General features: G+C 40.4%; 1 protein-coding gene across 1 annotated transcript; it reads right to left on the reverse strand.

The window, feature by feature from the left end:
• Positions 1–1,949: 1,949 nt before the first annotated feature.
• On the reverse strand, positions 1,950–8,183 carry LOC131246647 (serine carboxypeptidase-like 45). Its single transcript, XM_058246995.1, has 10 exons — positions 7,885–8,183; positions 6,596–6,697; positions 6,397–6,492; positions 5,775–5,867; positions 5,598–5,677; positions 4,729–5,010; positions 4,376–4,500; positions 3,026–3,118; positions 2,788–2,905; positions 1,950–2,218 (listed from the first exon to the last, which is right to left on the reverse strand). Exons 1-10 carry the CDS (start codon positions 8,135–8,137, stop codon positions 2,069–2,071), a joined length of 1,392 nt encoding a protein of 463 aa, XP_058102978.1. The 5' UTR covers positions 8,138–8,183; the 3' UTR covers positions 1,950–2,068.
• Positions 8,184–20,829: the final 12,646 nt, after the last annotated feature.

Genomic DNA, 20,829 nt, shown 5'->3' on the forward strand with positions numbered 1-20,829 from the left:
AGTTCAATCCAAGTGGGCCCATATGAGAGGGGATGGTCATTTGGCTACGTGGGTGTTGGACATGCATTGATGATAAGATATTCTCGACCCTATAAATTTCAGATGTTGCTTGTATCGCCAATGTATATGTATATGTGTGCATGTAAAGATGGATGGATGAATCATGGATGTATGCATGTATGTGTTTGTATACATGCTTTGATGAATGGATCATGCATGTGTTTGTGTATATATACATACGTCGCATTTATGTGTGTATGCATGCATACATGCATTGATCGTTTGTGTATATATGTGTATATATGTATTAGCAATATTTGATTGTTTATTGTTTAATTGATAAATTTCACCATTTTCTCAATATTTCTCTCAGCTAATGGCACATTTTTCTGTATTAGCAATATTGATACATATTTCCATTCCTTCGGCCAGAGCCAGTGATACGTGTAAATACTACGAATACTAGATGTGTGTCGATGATTATGATCATGGATCTCGATGTCCATGAATTTTATTGGATATTAAAAAGCCATAATTAATGTGGGATAACCTTAATTATAAATACATGGATCGAAGTAGAGTTTCCTCACAATGGTTACCTGCTAAGAGAGTTGTATTCTATGAATTTAAATATCAAGAATGTCTATGATAACTTAGTAGGTTTTGAGCAAGCCTTTAGTTATCTTGTGTCAAGGACCAATGAAGAATCAAAGTGGAAGGTCTTCTCCCTTGGGCTCAACGATTGGTAGGTACTTCTGCCTTACCTCACATGGGAATACCGATTGTTCATAAATCAGGGCATTTGTTATTAGACTCAATTGGATATTTGTATTGGACTATTACTTTTAGATCTCAGAACAAAGAGGCCCATCATATCTGATTATGAATACTAGCTTTGACTAATCCTTAGATTTGAAGATATATGAGGAGTTCAAGTTTCTATTTTTTTACACTTTGATCCACTTTATGTAGTCATTTTAATGACTTAGATATGAATATGGTTGCATATAAGCATTAAGATATGGTTAAGATCTATATGACCCATTAATTATCCCAAAATCACTTCTGTAACTACGATCTTATGATTAGAACATCCATCAAGCTGGTTTTAGCTAAGCCCATTACTCAAAATGATTTATATGTTTTTAACCATTGATCATTTGTTTTAACTATTGAAGATGTTTTATCGTGCTTATGGATATTTAATTGTCGAGATCTTGTAGTTCACCACTTGATTTGCATGGATATAAATCAACGGTGGATGACCAATGATTAGATGATCAATGTTTTCAACCATTGATCATTTATTTTAACTATTGAAGATGTTTTATCACACTTATGGATATTTAATTGTTGAGATCTTGTAGTCCACCACTTGATTTGCATGGATATAAATCCACGGCGGATGACCAATGATTACAGGGGTTAGGTCAATTTGGACATTTGAATAGGTAGAATTACAGCCTTTTGATTTAGTAGCCCATGAGAAAGCTTCACAAAGCTCATTAGAGAGCCCTTGGCATCCAGCATCCCCTTAAAACCAAAGACCAAACAGATGAAAAAATCATTCCTTGTAGTGAGCTTTTACAAATCTCCCCAAACCTGAGAAAGGATTTCTCCTTGTAGTCCACCACTTGATTTGCATGGATATAAATCAACGGCGGATGACCAATGATTACAGGGGTTAGGTCAATTTGGACATTTGAATAGGTAGAATTACAGCCTTTTGATTTAGTAGCCCATGAGAAAGCTTCACAAAGCTTATTAGAGAGCCCTTGGCATCCAGCATCCCCTTAAAACCAAAGACCAAACAGATGAAAAAATCATTCCTTGTAGTGAGCTTTTACAAATCTCCCCAAACCTGAGAAAGGATTTCTCCTTCACACATTACATTGGCAACAGACTACTGAACAAAGGTGATTACAAATTCCCCCCTCTTTTTTTCTTTTTTTTTCAACTTCCTATTAAATACCATTTGAAAACTCTCAGTTCCTGTAGAACATCTGATCAGTAGATCAGAGAGTTAGCATCTCTCCCTCAGTTCCTGTAGGATATCTGATCAAGTATATCAGAATGATTCTGGTAGCGGCTGGCCTTGAAGAAATGCTTTGAATAGAACAAGTGATCTCTCCGGCTGAGAGAACGGAGCTTCGTGAGAAGCTCCTCTGATGGTGGCGAAGGAGAGGATGTTTCCATACACTTGAGTCCATCCGCCAACCTGAAAAAAAAAAAAAAAAAAATGAAATCTCAAAATGATTGCTGATTCTCTGTTTCTGCAACCAACAAAAGAAACCCAACTGGAAATCCGAAGGGGGTAAAACATGGGACTGATGAAGCATTTGCTTGATCGAAGAATTTTACATGAGCATTTTGGCGATTCCAACCAATCAAATAGCCTACTCTGGTCACCATAGCAGATTGGAGAAACCCCAAAAATCTCCCCAACAATGATCCCAGGACGTCCAAATGGACCCGGATAAGTGCAGACCATTAGTTTGTAATTGTCAATTTCCATCGAATGGGTAAGATCCTCATCTGAGAGTAAGCCTAAGCAAATCAACTACTTGTTTTGATTGAGCATCACATCACCTCAAATCCAAAAACCATGAAAACACCATAGCACTTGTTTAAGGTGGATTTTTTATTTTTTATTTTTTTGAGTGAAAAGATGGCGGCCCACCAAAATGTTGATCAATGAAATGAACACCCCAGCTATGAATAGCAAAACCCAATTAGAAAATTGTAAAATTCTTAACAAATCTTTGCAAATCTTGTTAGCAGACTTACCTGCTTCCCCTCGAACCAGACTCTATAAGGAGTCGTGGCGTTTAATCTTAATTCAGATGCCAAACCATGGACTAGCGTACGGCTCCCAGTTAAGGGGATCACGGAATCTTGGTCTCCACTGCAATGTGAAATCAAATGCGTAAAATTACAAAATATCTTTCTTCAGCTTTTACTGAAATCACTCATTCAAGATTGCATTTGAGTGAAAACAGAGATTCAGCATCGCTTGGGCATTTACCTGTAGACCAAGACCGGAATACCCGATTGGATGAGTGAGCCCACAACAGTAATTGTGGGTATCTCCAGATTAAGCAGTTCGTAATCCAAGATGCTACAATGAACAAAAAGAATAAAGAATAAAATATAAATTGTGACAAGCTATTTCAGTTAAACTAAAGAAAGCACAAATTCAGTGGAAAAAAACACTTAAAAAGGAGTGTTTGCATGTACTATTGAATCGAATTGCAATCTGGTTTTAGATTAGTGGTTTCTGAGTTTGAATTGCCTGGAGAATAGTGCAATACCACACCCCACTTGTTCCATTTCAGTCCTTGTTTTAGTCATTCCAGTTCTAACCTAACCGATATGACCCAAGCAAAACTGAGTTGCATAGGACGATAATTTGAATCATGATTGCAATAACTAGTCTAATAAAGTGGAAAGAACCTAGTTTTCGTAGAGCTTTTGCTCTCCAAATTGCAATCATGCTGCTTTTAGGTTGGGACTTGATCTATATGTAAGTCTAGGGCTATTCCTCACTATGAATGTCAGCAATTCATTCCAAAATGGCTACTTCCTATACGAAGGATAGTTCAGAAACCTGAAAGCTTGACTCATGTTCAACTGGGTTGGGTTGACTCAAACACTCGACCTGACTCATCTCGATATTTAACAACTGTAAACTAAAACAGTGATAGGAGTAGATATTTAACATATTTAAGTAATATAAAATACAACTTCTATCAATAAATCACTCAATGCTGTTTTGGTTAAGTAAAGGAGTGAGTTTCCCAGCAACTCGGCTCAAAATCGAGCCTAGTCATGTTGACTCGGCAGAGTTTTAAGTCGACCCAGCAAGTTTTAGAACTATGATATGAAGTTACATATTCAATGTCTAGCTTTTGCTAAATGCATTTACGATATCTAAACATTCTGAGTCAATCTAGCTTAGGGTGTGCATTTTGGATCAATGTCCTGCCTTCATTCTGATAAAATGCATTTCTAGCTTCCATGGCAATTTCTATTGCGAAATGTAGTGGAATTCCATCATTGTGTTATAATATCAAAGTCTAGCTAATGTGCCCAAAATCCAATATGTGATAACATGGGATTGTGTTATAATATCATCATGATGGATGATACATCTGAATGCAAAAATAGAAAACTTTAACATAGATACCTGCTCATTTCTAGCTTCCATGGCAATTTCTATTGCGAAATGTAGTGGAATTCCATCATTGTGTTATAATATCAAAGTCTAGCTAATGTGCCCAAAATCCAATATGTGATAACATGGGATTATGTTCTTAATATCATCATGATGGATGATACATCTGAATGCAAAAATAGAAAACTTTAACATAGATACCTGCTGCAAACAGACCATCTAGTGACTCCTTTGAGACGGGCGTGCAGAGCCGCTTGCACGTCTTTTCGGTTGAGATAATTCACCGTTTCATCTTCCACGCAGACATCTATATGCTCAGTGACTTGCTGCATTGTAACATCAGCAAACCCAAAAGAATCAAGGGAGATGAAAATTGATGAATTTAGTCTTGTTCATTATATCTGCAACGATATATTATGACCCACCATGGAGATGATCAACCGTTTGATCATGGGAGTATTTTTCATTGAATACATGTTGTATTTACTCATGGTTTGAAATGTATGTGGGATCTAACAATTCTTTGGGGAATCAAAACCATGGATTGGGATTACCTGAGGACTGAGAACCATGGATTGTGAGAGAACCGACGATATACAGACATCCAGAGTGACATCATACTTGTCTACAAATCTGCTGGTTTCTCGGCTCACCTGGCTCATCACGCTGGCACAAATAGGGGAAACAAAGCCCCTGTAGTACTCGCTCACGTACCGTGAGTAGTTGCATGAAGAAGTGAACATCCGGTATGTCGAATCTGATATCAACCCGTGCGACCAGAAGTACTCCGCTCTCGAATTGAAGTCTGTGGAGAATTCAAGAACCGGATTTCCGATCTGTAAATGACACGAAGCGCTAATTCAGATCAAAATGAATAATGAACATTCTCTTGGATTTTCAAGAGAACGGGAAAAGAGATGGATGAAAAGATTACCCATCCGTACGCATGCCAATCTCTCTCTTGACAAAAACCCATGTTGGGAATTATGTAAATATCAATGTTCTTTACTTTTCTCTCTACCATATTCGTGCGGCACAGCCTATAATGATCAAGACCACTGTGGTGGGCCACCACTTGGATTTGAGCATTCTCCAAAATCAGTGTCACCAGATGATCCCAGTTTAGTGCAACTTTGCAAATTGAAATTAGACTACTGTTCTTTCTTTCTCTCTTTTCTCTCTCTCAAAATTTGTCTAACCGTCCATTTGAATACAACAGTTTCGATGACTAAGATCATCTAACTGCCACGTTTTTTTGGCGGTATGGATCATCTACTTGTTATGCCCACAACATTCAGTCCCAATCACCCCGGACGTGCGCCACATGTAGGGTAGTGATGGAAAACGGAGACTAAAATGCTCTTTGTTAAGGAGGTGGGCTGCAATAGCAAACTGCCTAGCTAATATAAATGCAATTACTCACAGCGATTCCTTTGAGATTGAATAGCTTCTGCTTTTTGTTGAATTGGATCATGAGCTGAGCGAGCTGTGGAACATAATGACCTGATAAAATGAAGAGAAACATTCAGATTCATCTCTCTTTCAATTCCCGTGAACTGTTTTGATCATAAGAGATGGAGGCAATCAAGAAATGGTGTACCAGCATAACTTTCGCCTGTTATGAACAGATCTCTGCCCCTGTATTGTGGGAATTTGACGAACCAGCGCTGCAAGAACACCAGATTGTCCCTGGCTTAAGAAACCAAAGATGAACAGTTTCAGAATTCAAAAGGGTATGGCGCCATGCAGTTGGTTAGGATAGCTTGATCAGTGTGATATTCAGCATACCATCGGTCTACAATGGGCCCATACATGTATCCATGTGTATGATGGATCATGGATGATTCACCACCAAGTTTGAATTGGAAGATTCAAAGGATATCAAAAAGATCACAGATGCTAAAAATTCATAGGCCAAAATGTAGAAACAGATTGAATTTGATCTTAAAATTTAAAATAAAAATAAAAATCTAAGGACTTCTATTACTGTTAAAACATACTAAAAACTTGGAAATTCAGATTTTTGAGCCGAATGGTAATGCCGAATCGAGCCGAAACTCAGTTTTGGCAAGAGACTAATCTGAATAAGATAACGATGATCCGGAGAAATTTAGAATATATTCCAATTTGAACATATATTCCATAAAATTGAGAGAGAGAGAGAGAGAGAGAGAGAGAGAGAGAGAGAGAGAGAGTAAAAATGAATAATGGTAGAAATATACCTGTTATCTTATCATCCACGCCCACATAGAAGTTAGTATCAGTAGAATAAGAGAACCCAACTCCTGCTGGTGTCTCCAGGTATAACATATTTGCTTCTGCAAAATCACATGAAAAATGAAAAAAAAAAAAAAAAAAAAATTTATTTCAGGATTTTTTAATCACCCATTTGTCCTTTTTTTTTTTTTTTTTGAGTTTTACCTTTATTCCAGCTATGCTCATTTTTCACCAAGACCTCTCCACTTGGTCTCAAAGGCCCATTTTCAGAGAATGCACCCACTCCAACTGAAGAACAACCAGGCCCTATAAAAGAATATTGAAAAAAAAAGTCAAATATCTTAAAATACCCAATAGAGGACTTCTTTTTATCTTTTCAACTGAAGAATTTCAATTCCTATAAAATGAGAATTAAACAAATTCAAAAACCCAAAAAGAGATGTTCTGTTTTTAATCTCCACTTTTCTTTCTCCTTGGTTGAAATCTTCTAATATTCAAAACCCAGAAATTTTTCTTCTTCTCTTTTCATTTCAATTGAAGAATATCAAACAAATTCAAAAAACCCAAAAAGATAAAAAGAAAAAGACTTTTTTTTTCCTCTCTTCCTTTTCTTCTACTTTGGATGATATCATTCATATTCCAAAAAATAATAATAATAACTTTCGATTTCAATTGAAGAAAACCCAAAAAGACACCTTTTTCTATAATTTCTTCTAATTTGGAAGAAAGAAATCATTCACATACAAATATCCAGAAAGATTTCTTCTTTTCTTTTCGCTTCTTTTCAGTTGAAGAATACAAGGCCCTATAAAACAAAAATGAAACAAAAACCCAAGAAAGACTCCTTTTTTCCTTCTCTTTTTTCCTCTACTTTAGAAGAAATCATTCAAATTCAAAAACCCAAAAAGGATATCCTCTTTTCTCCTGTCTCTCCCTTCCATTCCATCTGAAGAAGAACAGGTCCTATATAAGAAAAACCAAACAAATTCAACCCCCCACGTTGCCTGAAATCACTCAAATTAGACAAATCCAACAAAAAAAATATACCATTTTTCTTCCATTTTCTCCTCTACCATGCCTGAAATCATTCAAAAAAAAAAAAAAAACTAAAACGCCATTTTTTCTTCCTTTGACCTCTCTCCTCTGCTTGAAATCATTCAAATTCAAGAACCCAACAAAAACAAAAACAAAAACACACCATTTTCTTCCCACTACTCTGCCTAATTAAATCCATCCAAATTAAAATTTAAAAGAAAGAAAAAAAGAAACCATTTTTCCTCCTTTCCACCACTATTCCACCTGAAACCAATCAAATTTCAAAAACAATAAAATCAAAACTGCGATAAAAAAAGAAACCATTTTCCTCCAATTCCTCCATCTACTCTCGCTTAAACCATTCAAATAATAATAATAATAATAATAAAACCATAAATGTTTCTCCAACAAAAATCCAATTCGAATAAAAAAAAACTCCATGATTTTGCAATTCTGACCTCCATTCAACCAGAGCACAAGAGGCTTGGAAGCAGGGTCAATCTCGGCCTCAGCAAAGTAGTAGAACAGAGCTCTCTGTTCCTTCTCATCGACAGCAATGTAGCCAGAGAAATGCTGGAAGCTGATCGGAGGCTGCCCAGGCAATTGGGTTATCATGTCCGATGATTGGTAGTAGGATTCTACTCCCATGGTTGAGATCCACAGATGCAGGACAGCTGCTGCCATGGTGGTTTTCCATGCCACAGATTGCATAGTTTCAGACTTTCAGCCGAGAGAGAGAGAGAGAGAGAGAGAGAGAGAGATGGAGTGTTGCTTAAATGGAGTGGGCCTTAAATAAACAGCAATTCCTCAGATTTCCTTTTTTTTTTTTTCTGGGCGTGTGTGGAGCTGGTAGAGAGTGTGATGGTTCATACACAACGCTCAAAATTTTGACATATGGAATATGTTGAAACTGAAATCAAACCGTCCAAATAATGGGGTCTACTTTCCATAGGATATAATTATAAATTTATATTTATTTAAATATTCTAACTTCTGATGGATGGACATTTTTTTTAGAAATCGAATGGTTTTATATATTTTTCCTTTCATGTCTGATATATTGAAAATTATAGTGCAATTTATCATCTATGGATCCATCTGAGATGATAACATGATTTGAACGGTTAGATTTAATTAAAAGTGTACATTACCTGTAATATATTTGGTGCATGTGTACTAATCTTCATGATCTTCAGGAGTATCAAAGGTTTTCCCATTTTTAAATTATTTATTTTTAACTCGCCTATGGTGCGGCGTCTGTGGACTGAGAAGTCAGAACTGATGACTGAGGAAGGAAAGAATGGTAGAAATACGAAAGTGCACTCGCACAACTGTATCTTTCTGGTACTTGCCTCTCACACGTGTCGATTTGGCATATGTGTAAAGTATCCAGTCCGTTCGTAAGGTTGTAAAGATTTCATATTTCATGGCTCAAACTTATATGGCCATGATCATCTTATTGCTAACAATTTTACGCTGAATGTGGACCGTTGGTTTTCTTAGATATATATTTCATCGGTACACGTGAGTCATATATAACGGACAGTAGTGCCTTTCTTTTCTCCAAATGTCCGGGTGAGCGTGTTGAGCGGCTTCGATCATTTACACGTATGGAATTTTGGCACCTGTGGGCGAGAATACGAGGATGAGTGCTCCACGCGAGTGCAATTAACTGGTTTTCGAGAGGAAAGGGACGTTGCTTGCGTCTACGGGTTGACTCTTTTGGAGGGCTTTGATACAGTGCAGTTTACTCGCGAGGATACAGATGAGGCTTCCAAACGTACACGTGCCAAGTATCTGAACCGTATAAATAGCTGGATTTATTGTAGATAGAGTACATCTCGATAATTGTGCTAACACTACGATCTAAAATCGTTGATTGATGGACATTTAATGGACGGTGAAAAGAACATCAACAAACGGTCCAACCTCGACAGACGACTAAGTTTGTCCAGTCAATATAGTTTGGACGGTGAAGATTTGAGGCATATGCCACGTGTACGCAGGAAGCCTCACCTGTATCCTGGCCATAGCACAGTCGACTGCGTGCACTCTTTCGGCTGAGTCGGCGTGAGCTGTGCGTGGGCCCATGGGAATATCCATCCGATCTACTGTTTCCACACGTGCAAATCGGTCATCCGTGTAAGATATCCAGTGTGGCTCCAGGTTCGGACGCGGATTGCGTGGTGAACCCAACACTACGAAGCTACGTGGTGTAAGGGCCCTATGGGGCCCACCGTGATCTATACATTTTATCCCCGTCGTCCATCCGTTTTGCCAGCTCATTTTAGGGTATAATCATAATATTGAAGCATATCCAAAGCTCAAGTGGATCACACCAAAGGAAAAGGTGGGGATAATGACATCCACCGTCCACCGTTGAAACCTTCCTAGGGCCTAGGGTGATGTTTATTTGTCATCCGACCGGTTGAAAATGTCACACAGACCTGGATGAAGGGAAAACACAATTTCAGCTTGATCTAAAATTTCTGTGACCTGATGAAATTTTTAACCATAAACGTTTAATCACCAAATTTTCTTGTGGTGTGGTCCACCTGCTTTGGATATACTTCAATTTTGAGCTCATGCTCTAAAATGAGATGGAAAAACGAATGGACAGAGTGGATAAACACATTACATCACGGTGGGCTCCACTGAGTCCTTACACCACGTAGCTCCGTTGTGTTGGGTTCCACGCAATTCGCGTCCGTCTCAGGATCAGACTAGTATATGGGGAAGTGGATTCTCCGTGGGGCCCTCTGTGGACGTGTGTGTCTTATCCACGCCATCCATACGTTTTTAAAGATAATTTTAGGCTATGATCCCAAAATTGAAGCATATCAAAAGCTCAAGTGGACCACACCACAGGAAGCAGTGGGGATAATGGTATCCGTCGTTGAAACCTTCCTAGGGCCCACAGTGATATTTATTTGACATCAAACCTGTTCATAAGGTCACAAAACCATGGATGAAGAGAAAAACCCAAATATCAGCTTTATCTAAAACTTCTGTGGGCCGTAAAAAGTTTTCAACGGTTGGTGTACAATTCACACTGTTTCCTGTCGTGTGGATATGTTTCAATTTTCGGCTCATGACCTAAAAGGAGCTGTTAAAACGGATGAACGGTGTGGATAAGACACATACATCACATTGGACCCCAAGGAGTTTACTCAATACGCAATGCGCTTCCATTCTCTGGTCACTACGTGGGCCACAAAAGTACGTTGAATGTAGACCGTTGGTCAGATCTTTAACACTCCATCTTCTCCACACGCGTGTGAAACCACTATGTATGGCCCAATGCACATCTACGGTGGCCTATTGGAGAACAACCTGGACCTTGCACACGTGTGCCACGTGGACAAGTACTGACACGTCAGAGGAAGGGAGATGGATATGTTATTAAGTCAGACTATAGTGCGTACCGCTCCTGCGCATACCCACCTTATATGTGCATGCACGTGAGTCAATCTAGGCCTTTCATAATGCCTATCCTTCTGGGAAGTCACACCTAGATAACCTGTTCAATTTTAAGCCGTTGATCCAACGGTCCATGTTATGATCAGATATTTAGGACGATCTGGACAGAGTGAGTTTTCAGAGATGTGCATTCAAAGTGGACGATTCATAATCACGTATACGGAAACCTTTCAATGCACATAGTTTCAGTTGGCCTCTTAGGAATCCGCATCACCTATCTGGATCGTCCATTGGGTCCAGTAGACTCTTTATTTATTACCTTTAAAAAATCATACTAATGAGAAAAATCAAAACCGTCCAAAGAATGACATGAAAAATGGACGTATTAAAATGTTCGTACAAGATAGGCCCATTCACAGATATTTAGAACCATAGGATTGCTATAATTTTCTCTCAGTAGATGAATATGAGTTCACTGGAACTAATTTACAGTTTAGATGGATGATCTGAATGCTAAAAAAATTCAAATACAGACATGTAGATGAGAAGGTTTCCATACACCTTAGAGAACTGGATTATTATTCGTAGACGTTGATCTGCATGAATAAAGCCCGGATATACGCGGATTTCCTGCGAAAGCCTTTCGCAGGAAGTTCCTGCCAAGGATGCTGGGTGGGGTCCACCAATATATTTGTGAGAAATCCACCCCGTCCATCAGTTTTTCGAGATCATTTTAGGACCTATAAGGTGGATCCAAACTAAAGTGAGCTACACGAGAGGAAACAGTGGAGATTCAGTGACCACCGTTGAAACATTCTTATAAACGGTTTGGATGGTATATAAACATCAAACTGGAGCCTAGGAAGGTTTCAACGGTAGGCATTTCTTTCCCCAATTTTCCCTCTATGTGGACCCCACCCAGCATCCCTGCAAATGCATGATTAAGATTCAAAGTACTCTGCAGTGTACCGTATAGTTCCTATTCAAAGATAATGGAATCGTGAGCTGCTTCTGGTTGGGTTTTGGATGACAGTTGGGAGCCTTGGAGTTATTGGTGCCTGCTCATCAGTGACCGTACAGTTATCTGACACGCATGATTCCTTTTATGTGGAGACATGGTTTGGTAATCTAAACCTTTGATCTGATTATATGAACGGTTGATATGGTCTAACATTAAAATAGTCAATATCAAATGATTTTTAGCTTTTGATAAGTGGCCCAAAAAAGGAAGGTTAAGATCACATTATGTAAATATGGCCACTTGGGCCCATCATTCTAAAGGCTTGGATCGTTGAATTTTTTTCTCCAGATGTACGGAACCAATCCTGCGCGTCAAACTGATATTACACTTGCGGATGAGGTGATCAACGTAATCTCTGGACGGTGAAGAATAATAAAATAGATTTGGAGATACATGAGATCTGTACAGTAGCAGAAGTGCTGAAGTGATTCGCGGAGCACGTTTTAACTTGGGAATTGTGTGAGAGATCCGGTCCAGTCATCAGATGAGGTCTTTCACGAACGGTCAGGATCGAATATTGAACTGGCTCATGCATTGGATGGGCAAATGTATTTGAGAAGATAAGGTTTAGAAGAGAAATCATCAACGGTGTGTATTCACAAACAAAAGACGTGCCTGATGAGTGGACCTGCCTGTTTTTATGCGGAGATCATGGATAATGAGGGCTCCACCTAATGAATGGACCGGATCTATCACACGTGTCCTAGGCTAGCACATGTGTCATAAATCACCATTTCTATCTATCGTGGCGCGATGGCCTTAGCATATCTTCTGTTACTTTTTCCACATGGCCGACGCAAAGAGTCGTTAAAAAGAGGATGGCCCATCTTGGATCGGATTCCCCATGCATCAGAGATCCAGACCTTTGATCAGATGGATTTACAACAATCCAGACAATTCAAACGGTGGCCCAGTGGTGTATGTAAAGAGAGGCAAAAAATCACGACGATCGGATGATCATAACCCTAGAATATGGTCATCAAGTGGACGGTTGAAAACAAAATGGTAAAGAGTAGAATTCAATGGTGAATGAAGGTTAAGATAGTCCACAATTAATGAGATTGGGAGGCTAATTTACGTCCATGATGGGATCAAGGATTTTGACGGTCTGGATTGGAATGCATGTATGGCACGTGTATAACAAAATTAGCATCTGATTTGTGTCACAGTGTGACACGTGTAAGGGATCTGAGCTTTCCATCAGATGAAATACGTTGGTTAGATCTTCTGGCATAAAAATCAGGCCATTTAACACCTCAGGTGGGCCACAAAATCCCACAACAAATAAATGGCTAGTAATGTTGTGGGCAAGATGTAGAATGAAATTTGTCTTCTTTTTTTCAGGCTTAAGATCTAAGCATTATTTCCAATTTTCTGGGAAGCTCAGATCTCAAACGTGTTAAATATTTGCACGTCTCCCCACGAATTAGCAAACCTTGAAAAAGATGCCGAAGACAATGAAATATATGTGGGCCCCAGAAATCCCACCTATCATCACAAGGACCTGCAAAATTGGACGGTGGATCAATGCTTTTTGAACATACATTTTGCAAGATGGGTCAGGTTGAAGATGAACCCAAGTCCAACCCACCCTAGAGAGGATCCGACCTGTACTTCAATCCAAGTTGCCAACTCAACCTCAGGAAGACCCGATCCGACTTCCAACCCACGGCTCCCTGTCAGACCAAACCCAAACACGACATGACCCGACCCATTATATGATTATTTCGTATTTGTTTAACCCGAAACTGACCAATCTGAATCCAAATCGGTTGTGTTTTTCAACCTGAACCCGACCAAAGGACCTTTACTCCTGTGGGATCATTTGGGTCCAGGTATTGGGATTTGGACGTGCATGCCTGTGATTAAGAGGGGTATACATTGAGTTGAGGCCAGCTTGACTCGGCTTGGCCACTAGCACCTCACAGGTCAAACTTGGCTCAGCTTGGTCCTCAAGCTTAATTGGCCAACTCCGCTCAGTTCGGTCAGCAACTTGGGCTAGTTCGAGCTAAGATCGAGTCGAGTCGGCCATTGTAACATTTTCACAAACACATAAACTACATCTTTAAAATTCTACTATTTGTAAACAGAAGCAATAGTTTTACAGGTATTTTATCAAACACCTTCTAACTAACATAAAAAACAAGAAATAAAAAAAAAAAAAAGGTATTTGTTTCATGTACATACCTTCCTTGCCATTGACCATACTTCGTTGAGTCATTTCATCAAATCCTTGGTGAGCAACATCAATAGTAAATTAATCGAGTCACCAAACTAGTTTGATCCGAGTTCGATTTGATCTGGGGCCAGCTCGAACCTATTTTTGAGCTAAAAAAATCAGCTCGAACTCAACTTCAAACCGAGTCGAATCAAGCTTTTTTGAGTCGAGTCGAGCAAGCTAACGGAGCTAACTCAGTTAGTGTACACCCCTACATGTGAATCATCACAAGGTCGTGTACAATGGATTAGGTGTTACGCTTATCGTGGGGCTCACCTTGATGATTTGTCATATATCCATGCCATCCATTTGTTTTTTCCAGCCTATTTTAAGAAGTGGTCCCAAAAATTAAGCAGATCCAAATCTCAAGTGGACCACAACACAAGAAACATGGTAATTGAACGCCTACTATTAAAAACTTCTTAGAGCCAATCATAATGTATATTTTCCATCCAACTTGATGGTAAGGTCAACCATGCCTGGATGGGAAGAATATACAAAGGTCAGCTTAATCTAAATCTTTTGTAACCATGTAAAGTTTTTAATACAGCGAAAGTCGGATGAGTTGGGTCAGGTTGGTGCTAACCCTATCCCAACCCAAGGCTCCTATACCTCAACCCTAACCCCACCTCGAGTTAGAAATTCTCAACCCAAGTTTGACCCAAGCTGGCCCGGTAGGGTTGGTCAAGTTGATACATGTTAATATTTTCATTATTACATTAGTGTATTATATTTTCAATAAACATCTTATATTTTATACTTATGATTTTATTAATTATATGTATAGTTATTTATTGTAAAGAACTTCATTTTTAAAAAACAAACAAACTAAAACATAAGACAACTACTCATTTAAAAGTCATATTGTTAGCACACAATTTATTTGGAGGAGAGAAATTTGGTGTATCTTGTCAGCGATAGTCATTAGAAATAATGTAAAACTATAAAACCCGATGGCATTGGAATTTTTTGTGCCTTCAACATTGAGGTTCCACACTCAGTTATAATTTATAATTTATATATCGATAGGGTTTCGGTTCAGGTTTAGGTTGGGCCAGGCAACTCAAGACTTCTACCCGAGCCTGACCCAAATTTTATCAGGTTAGTGTTGGTATAGCCCAAGCCCAAGACCAAACCCGATATATCCTGCGGAGACCAACCCAATGTCGGGTTGGTCACCGGTCGGCCGCCCTGGAAATCGGGGGTCGTGCATATACTCGACTCCCGAGTTCCCGAGGTCACTTAAAGCCAATTTTCATCAATATGCGATCCAATCTAAATGCGCAGCTGGAATCTCCTGGTACATGAAGTACATCCACACAAGCCCTGAAATGAAAGAGATCGAATACAAATATAAATATATATATATATACATGTTCAAAGGAATACATGGGTCGTATAAGACACCACCCAACAAAATCACAAAAGAATAGTAAGACCAAAAGAATAGGACTAAGCCCCCGCTCGGTGACCCAATCCCGCCAATCCAGCTGGCGAAGAACCGTCCATCAACCGGAAGTAGGACAGCTCGTCCTCCTCGTCGAAACTCGCCTCACCAGGCTCCTCCGACACCTGCATCTATGAATGGGTCTGGTTGGTGTTTTAAAACACCGTCCAAGAGTGGGAGTGAGTGATCAACTCAGTGGGTGCTATTAGTCTTAAGTTATCACAGGCATCAATTATAATATGATCTTAATGAAAAGCATGCAATCACATACATCTAAGTAATCTTATTAATGCGCATGTATGCAGTATGATATGATGCATGCCCTCACCACAACGCTCCCTCGTGTGACACCATCTAATGATCGCCAATGCCAACACTCCCTCAGTGCGACCTCGACTGCCGAGTCGCTACCCTAACTAATGCGATGCATGTGATCGTGTTAGCCATGTGATTAATTAGGTCCATTCATCCAGCAGATTTAGGAATCTGGTACACCCCACGTATCAATGCCCTAAACGGGTTGCGAGGCCAAGACCCCCCAATGCGTGAGGCCGAGACCCCGCGGTCCATGATTTCGTCGGGTTCCTCATCCCCGACTTCAAGCACATGAGGAGTGCCATGAGAAAGGGATCGCTCGCGGTCACTACGGGGAGGCGCGGTACCCCAGCATAGGCCGACAGCTCCGACACAGTGTCCCATGATTTGGCACTGACTAAATGCACCCCACTTATGCCAGGACCGAAAATCTGGCGCTCGCAAATGAAGCTGAGATACAAGGCTATCCAGCCGTCGGATCTCTTCTACATTTTCAGGGGAGGTCTAATGAATTTTTCTACACCCGTCCACAAACTCTGGGACCCGATCGTGGCACGGTGACCGTTGATCGCGAATCAGACCCGTGCGACCAAACCCCATATCTGATCATTCTCAAATTTTGCATGGCCCTTCATCGGGCCATGAAGCACCTATCCTATAAGTTTCATGGCCAGAGGGCCACCAGAACTTTTCCAATTCTCCAAACAAGTTCTAGAACACTCGTTAGTGGGCCACTAGTTCCCAAACTATAGAATAATGTTCGTCTTACTGGGCTTGACGTCCATCGCGGGAGTCGGACTCGGGTAGTGTCCAGAACCGCTCAACTTGAGCCGAAGGATGAGTGCATGAGAAGCGCAAATACCCTAAAGAAAGGATCTGGAACTTAAGTGAATTGAGTCATCCACTCTTATGCAAAGTTGAGGATTTCGGACCGTCGGTTTGCGACCAAACTTCACACGTGGAGTAAGGATATTTCCCTGCTCATATCCGTATAGTCGTGGCCCCGATCGACCATCGATGACCGTTGAACAGATTTCTAATCATATCTGTCGATCGGCGCATCCAAACGGCGGGCCGATCATGTTCACACGTAGATCATCATTAGGGCTAACTATCCTATGGTGTATATCAATATGTATATCCTATAGTGGGCCCTAAATCTTGAAAAGACCCTCCCATAGGTCTAGTATAGTAAAAACCCAACACTTGGGGCCATTTCCACCAAATCTGGCATTATAAAAGGGCCTCATTTGGGCACCCTCTCTCCCCATACGATTTTGCCCTAGAGAAGGAAAGAGAGAATAGAGAAAAAGGAGAGGAGAAAGGAGGAGAAAGAGAGGAAGAAGAGAGTGAGGGAGGGTGTTGTTGATGGTGGGGCCCAAGGAAGCTCAACCTTGCAACTCTCTACCCTTTCTCTAAGGAAATCCCTCCACCACAACCACCATTTCATTCCGTTGATCGCCTAGGTAAGATCCATCACCCAATTTTCTTAAAAATCTTATGATGAGGAGGGGTTTACATGGGATTCTAACATGCAATGTTTTGCTTTAGGAATTTCCTGCCAATCGACCCAAGATCCGCGCTCCTAGGTCGTTCTCAAGCCTTCAACGAATTCGAAGGTGCGGACTATTGATCTTAGGTGGCCTAGCACCAATTTTAGTATGAGATTAATGATTTTGATTGCTTGGATGCCATATTAGGAGAACTAGAGGAACCTTAGGAATTGTATGTTTGTTGAAATAATATAGAATTGTTGGATTGACTCTTGTGATGATTATTCTTGCTTCTCACATGATTTGGTGTATGGATGATTACATGTTCATGCCTTGTTTAATTTTCCCATGTGATGTTGCTTCATTGGATGTATGATTTATTGCTCTTGTACATATGATTTCTCAACATGGAGGAAGTGTTAACTTCCTCACCAACCCACACCACTCACATTCACTTTATTCATGATATTGATAATTGCTTGTTAGAGAAATTTGAATTGTATGTTAAGCAACATGAGAACATGGTGTTGAATATGCTTGATGTTACTTTAGTAGTTAGCATGCTATGAGTCCCTATTCCTACACTTGGGTTGGTCAGGAACTTGAGGAGAGACGGTAGTCCCATCGGTAGGACTACGCTATGGTTGGACTTGTGGGTTTGGGCGAGTGTGATCGGGTGGCTGTAGTTCGACTACATGGGACCCTCGTGCCCGATGTCACACGCCTCATGCTCGCCTGACTCGTGAGGTCTAGCCTACCGCCTGACCAACTTTGATTGTTAACCTTGTTTGCTCACATATGTATGGAACCTGATCCACCCTACAACCATTGTAGCCCATCAATAACCCACTTGAAATTGGTCCACAGCCTCGTGAGACGGGCATGGTGGAATGAGACACTATGTCCGAGCTGTCGGCCTATGCTGGGGTACCGCGCCTCCCTATAGTGATCGCGAGCGATCCCTTTCTCATGGCACTCCTCATGTGCTTGAAGTCGGGGATGAGGAACCCGACGGGATCACGAACCGCGGGGTCTCGGCCTCATGCATTGGGGGGTCTTGGCCTCGCAACCCGTTTAAGGCATTGATACGTGGGGTGTACCAGATTTCCAAATCTGCTGGATGAATGGACCTAACTAATCACACGGCTAACACGATCATTGCATTGCACTAGTTAGGGTGGCGACTCGGCAGTCGAGGTCGCACTGAGGGAGTGTTGGCATTGGCGATCGTTAGATGTTGTCGCACGAGGGAGCGTTGTGGTGAGGGCATGCATCATGTTATGCTGCATACATGCACATTAATAAGATTACTTAGATGTGTGTGATTGTTTGCTTTTCATTAAGATCATATCAAAATTGATGCTTGTGATAACTTAAGACTAATAGCACCCACTGAGTTGATCACTCACTCCCACTCTGGGACGGTGTTTTAAAACACCAACGGGGCATATCATTGATGTAGGTATTAGTGCAGAGGAGCCTGGTGAGGCGAACCTGGACGAGGAGGACGAGCTGACTTACTTCCAGATGATGGACGGTTCTCCGCCAGCTTGAGGGGCGGGATTGGATCGCTGAGTAGGGGGATCAGTCCTATTCTTTTGGTCTTGCTATTCTTTTGAGATTTTGATGGGTAGCGTCTTATGCAACCCATGTATTCTTTTGGTCATGTCCATATGTGTGTGTGTGTATATATATATATATATATATATATATATATATATATATATATATATATATATTTGTATTCGGTCTCTTTCATTTCAGTGGACTTGTGTGAATGTACTTCATGTTCCAGGAGATTCCAGGCTGCGCATTTAGATTGGATTGCATTTTAATGAAAATTGGCTATAAGTGACCTCGGGAACTCAGAAGTCGAGTATATGCACGACCTCCGATTTCCAGGGCATTACAAATCATAATGTATATTTTCCATCTAACCTGCTGATAAGGTTAACCATGCCTAGATGGGAAGAATATACAAAGGTCAGCTTAATCTAAATCTTTTGTGGCCATGTAAAGTTTTTAATACAGCGAAAGTCGGATGGGTTGGGTCAGGTTGGTGCTAACCCTATACCAACCCAAGGCTCCTATACCTCAACTCTAACCCAACTCCAAGTTAGAAATCCTCAACCCAAGTTCAACCCAAGCTGGCCCAGTAGAGTTGGTTAGGTTAATACATGCTAATATTTTCATTATTACATTAGTGTATTATATTTTCAATAAACATCTTATTTTTTATACTTATAATTTTATTAATTATATGTATAGTTATTTATCGTAAAGAACTTTATTTTTTAAAAACAAGCAAACTAAAATATAAGACAACTACTCATTTAAAAGTTGTATTATTAGCACCCAATTTATTTGGGAGAGAGAAATTTGGTGTATCTTGCTAGCGTTAGTCAATAGAAATGATGTGGAACTATAAAACCGGATGGCATTGGAATTTTTTGTGCCTTCAACATTGACGATCCACACTCAATTATAATTTATAACTTATATATCGATGGGGGTTCAGGTTCAAGTTGGGTCAGGCAACTCAAGGCCTCCACTCGAGCCCGACCCAAGTTTTATCGGGTTAGTGTTGGTATAGCCCAAGCCCGAGACCAACCCCGATATATCCTGCGGAGACCAACCCAATGTCGGGTTGGTCACAGGTTGGCCGGGTTGAACCCGGCCAGCTTTCAGCCCTAGTTTTTAATGGTCATCCACCGTTGTTTCCAGTGATGTGGACCATGTGGTCCACTTGAGATTTGGGTCTGCCTTAGTTTTGGGATAACTTACTAAAATGAGCTGTAAAAACGGATGTACAGCCTGTATATACAACACATTCGTCAAGGTGAGCCCCACCATCAGGTAGGTGCTGATGTATCGAACGTCATTGCACGCGGGTAACACTTAATCGGCTCCCCTGATTTATCAAAAGTGATTACATGCATGGACATATACCTATGTTCGGGACTGTTCCATGACAAATCCACTCCGTCCATCTCTTTTGAAATACCAAAATAGGATAGGATCATAAAAATTAGGAAAATCCAAAATTCAGGTGGTCCACACCATAAATGTCCTCCACTGAAACCTTCCTGGAACTGACCATGATGTTTATATTTCATCCAAACCGTTCACAGGGTTATACCACTCAGATAAACTGTAGGAACAAATATCCATCAAACACAAAATTTCTATCACCCCATGCTGTCAATCTCTACTGTTTCATGTGTTATGGCCAACATGAGTTTTGGCTCTACCTTATTTTTAGAATCATGTTATATAATGCTCTTTCAAAAGAGATGGACGGAGTGGATTTGTCAATGAAATCTCTATGGGCGTCACACAGCCCTGGGCACAGCAATATCTCTATGCCAGGGAGTAGCAGGCGTCATCGGTACTCCTCGTATGAGAAAATTTCCGTACTCTGGGAACGTCGATGCTTGATACGCACGCACTATAAGAAATTGCAAACTTCGAACGCGGGTTTGCAGCCCT

The sequence above is a fragment of the Magnolia sinica genome, chromosome 5, assembly GCF_029962835.1.
Source record: "Magnolia sinica isolate HGM2019 chromosome 5, MsV1, whole genome shotgun sequence".
In the NCBI taxonomy this organism is placed as follows: Eukaryota; Viridiplantae; Streptophyta; class Magnoliopsida; order Magnoliales; family Magnoliaceae; genus Magnolia; species Magnolia sinica.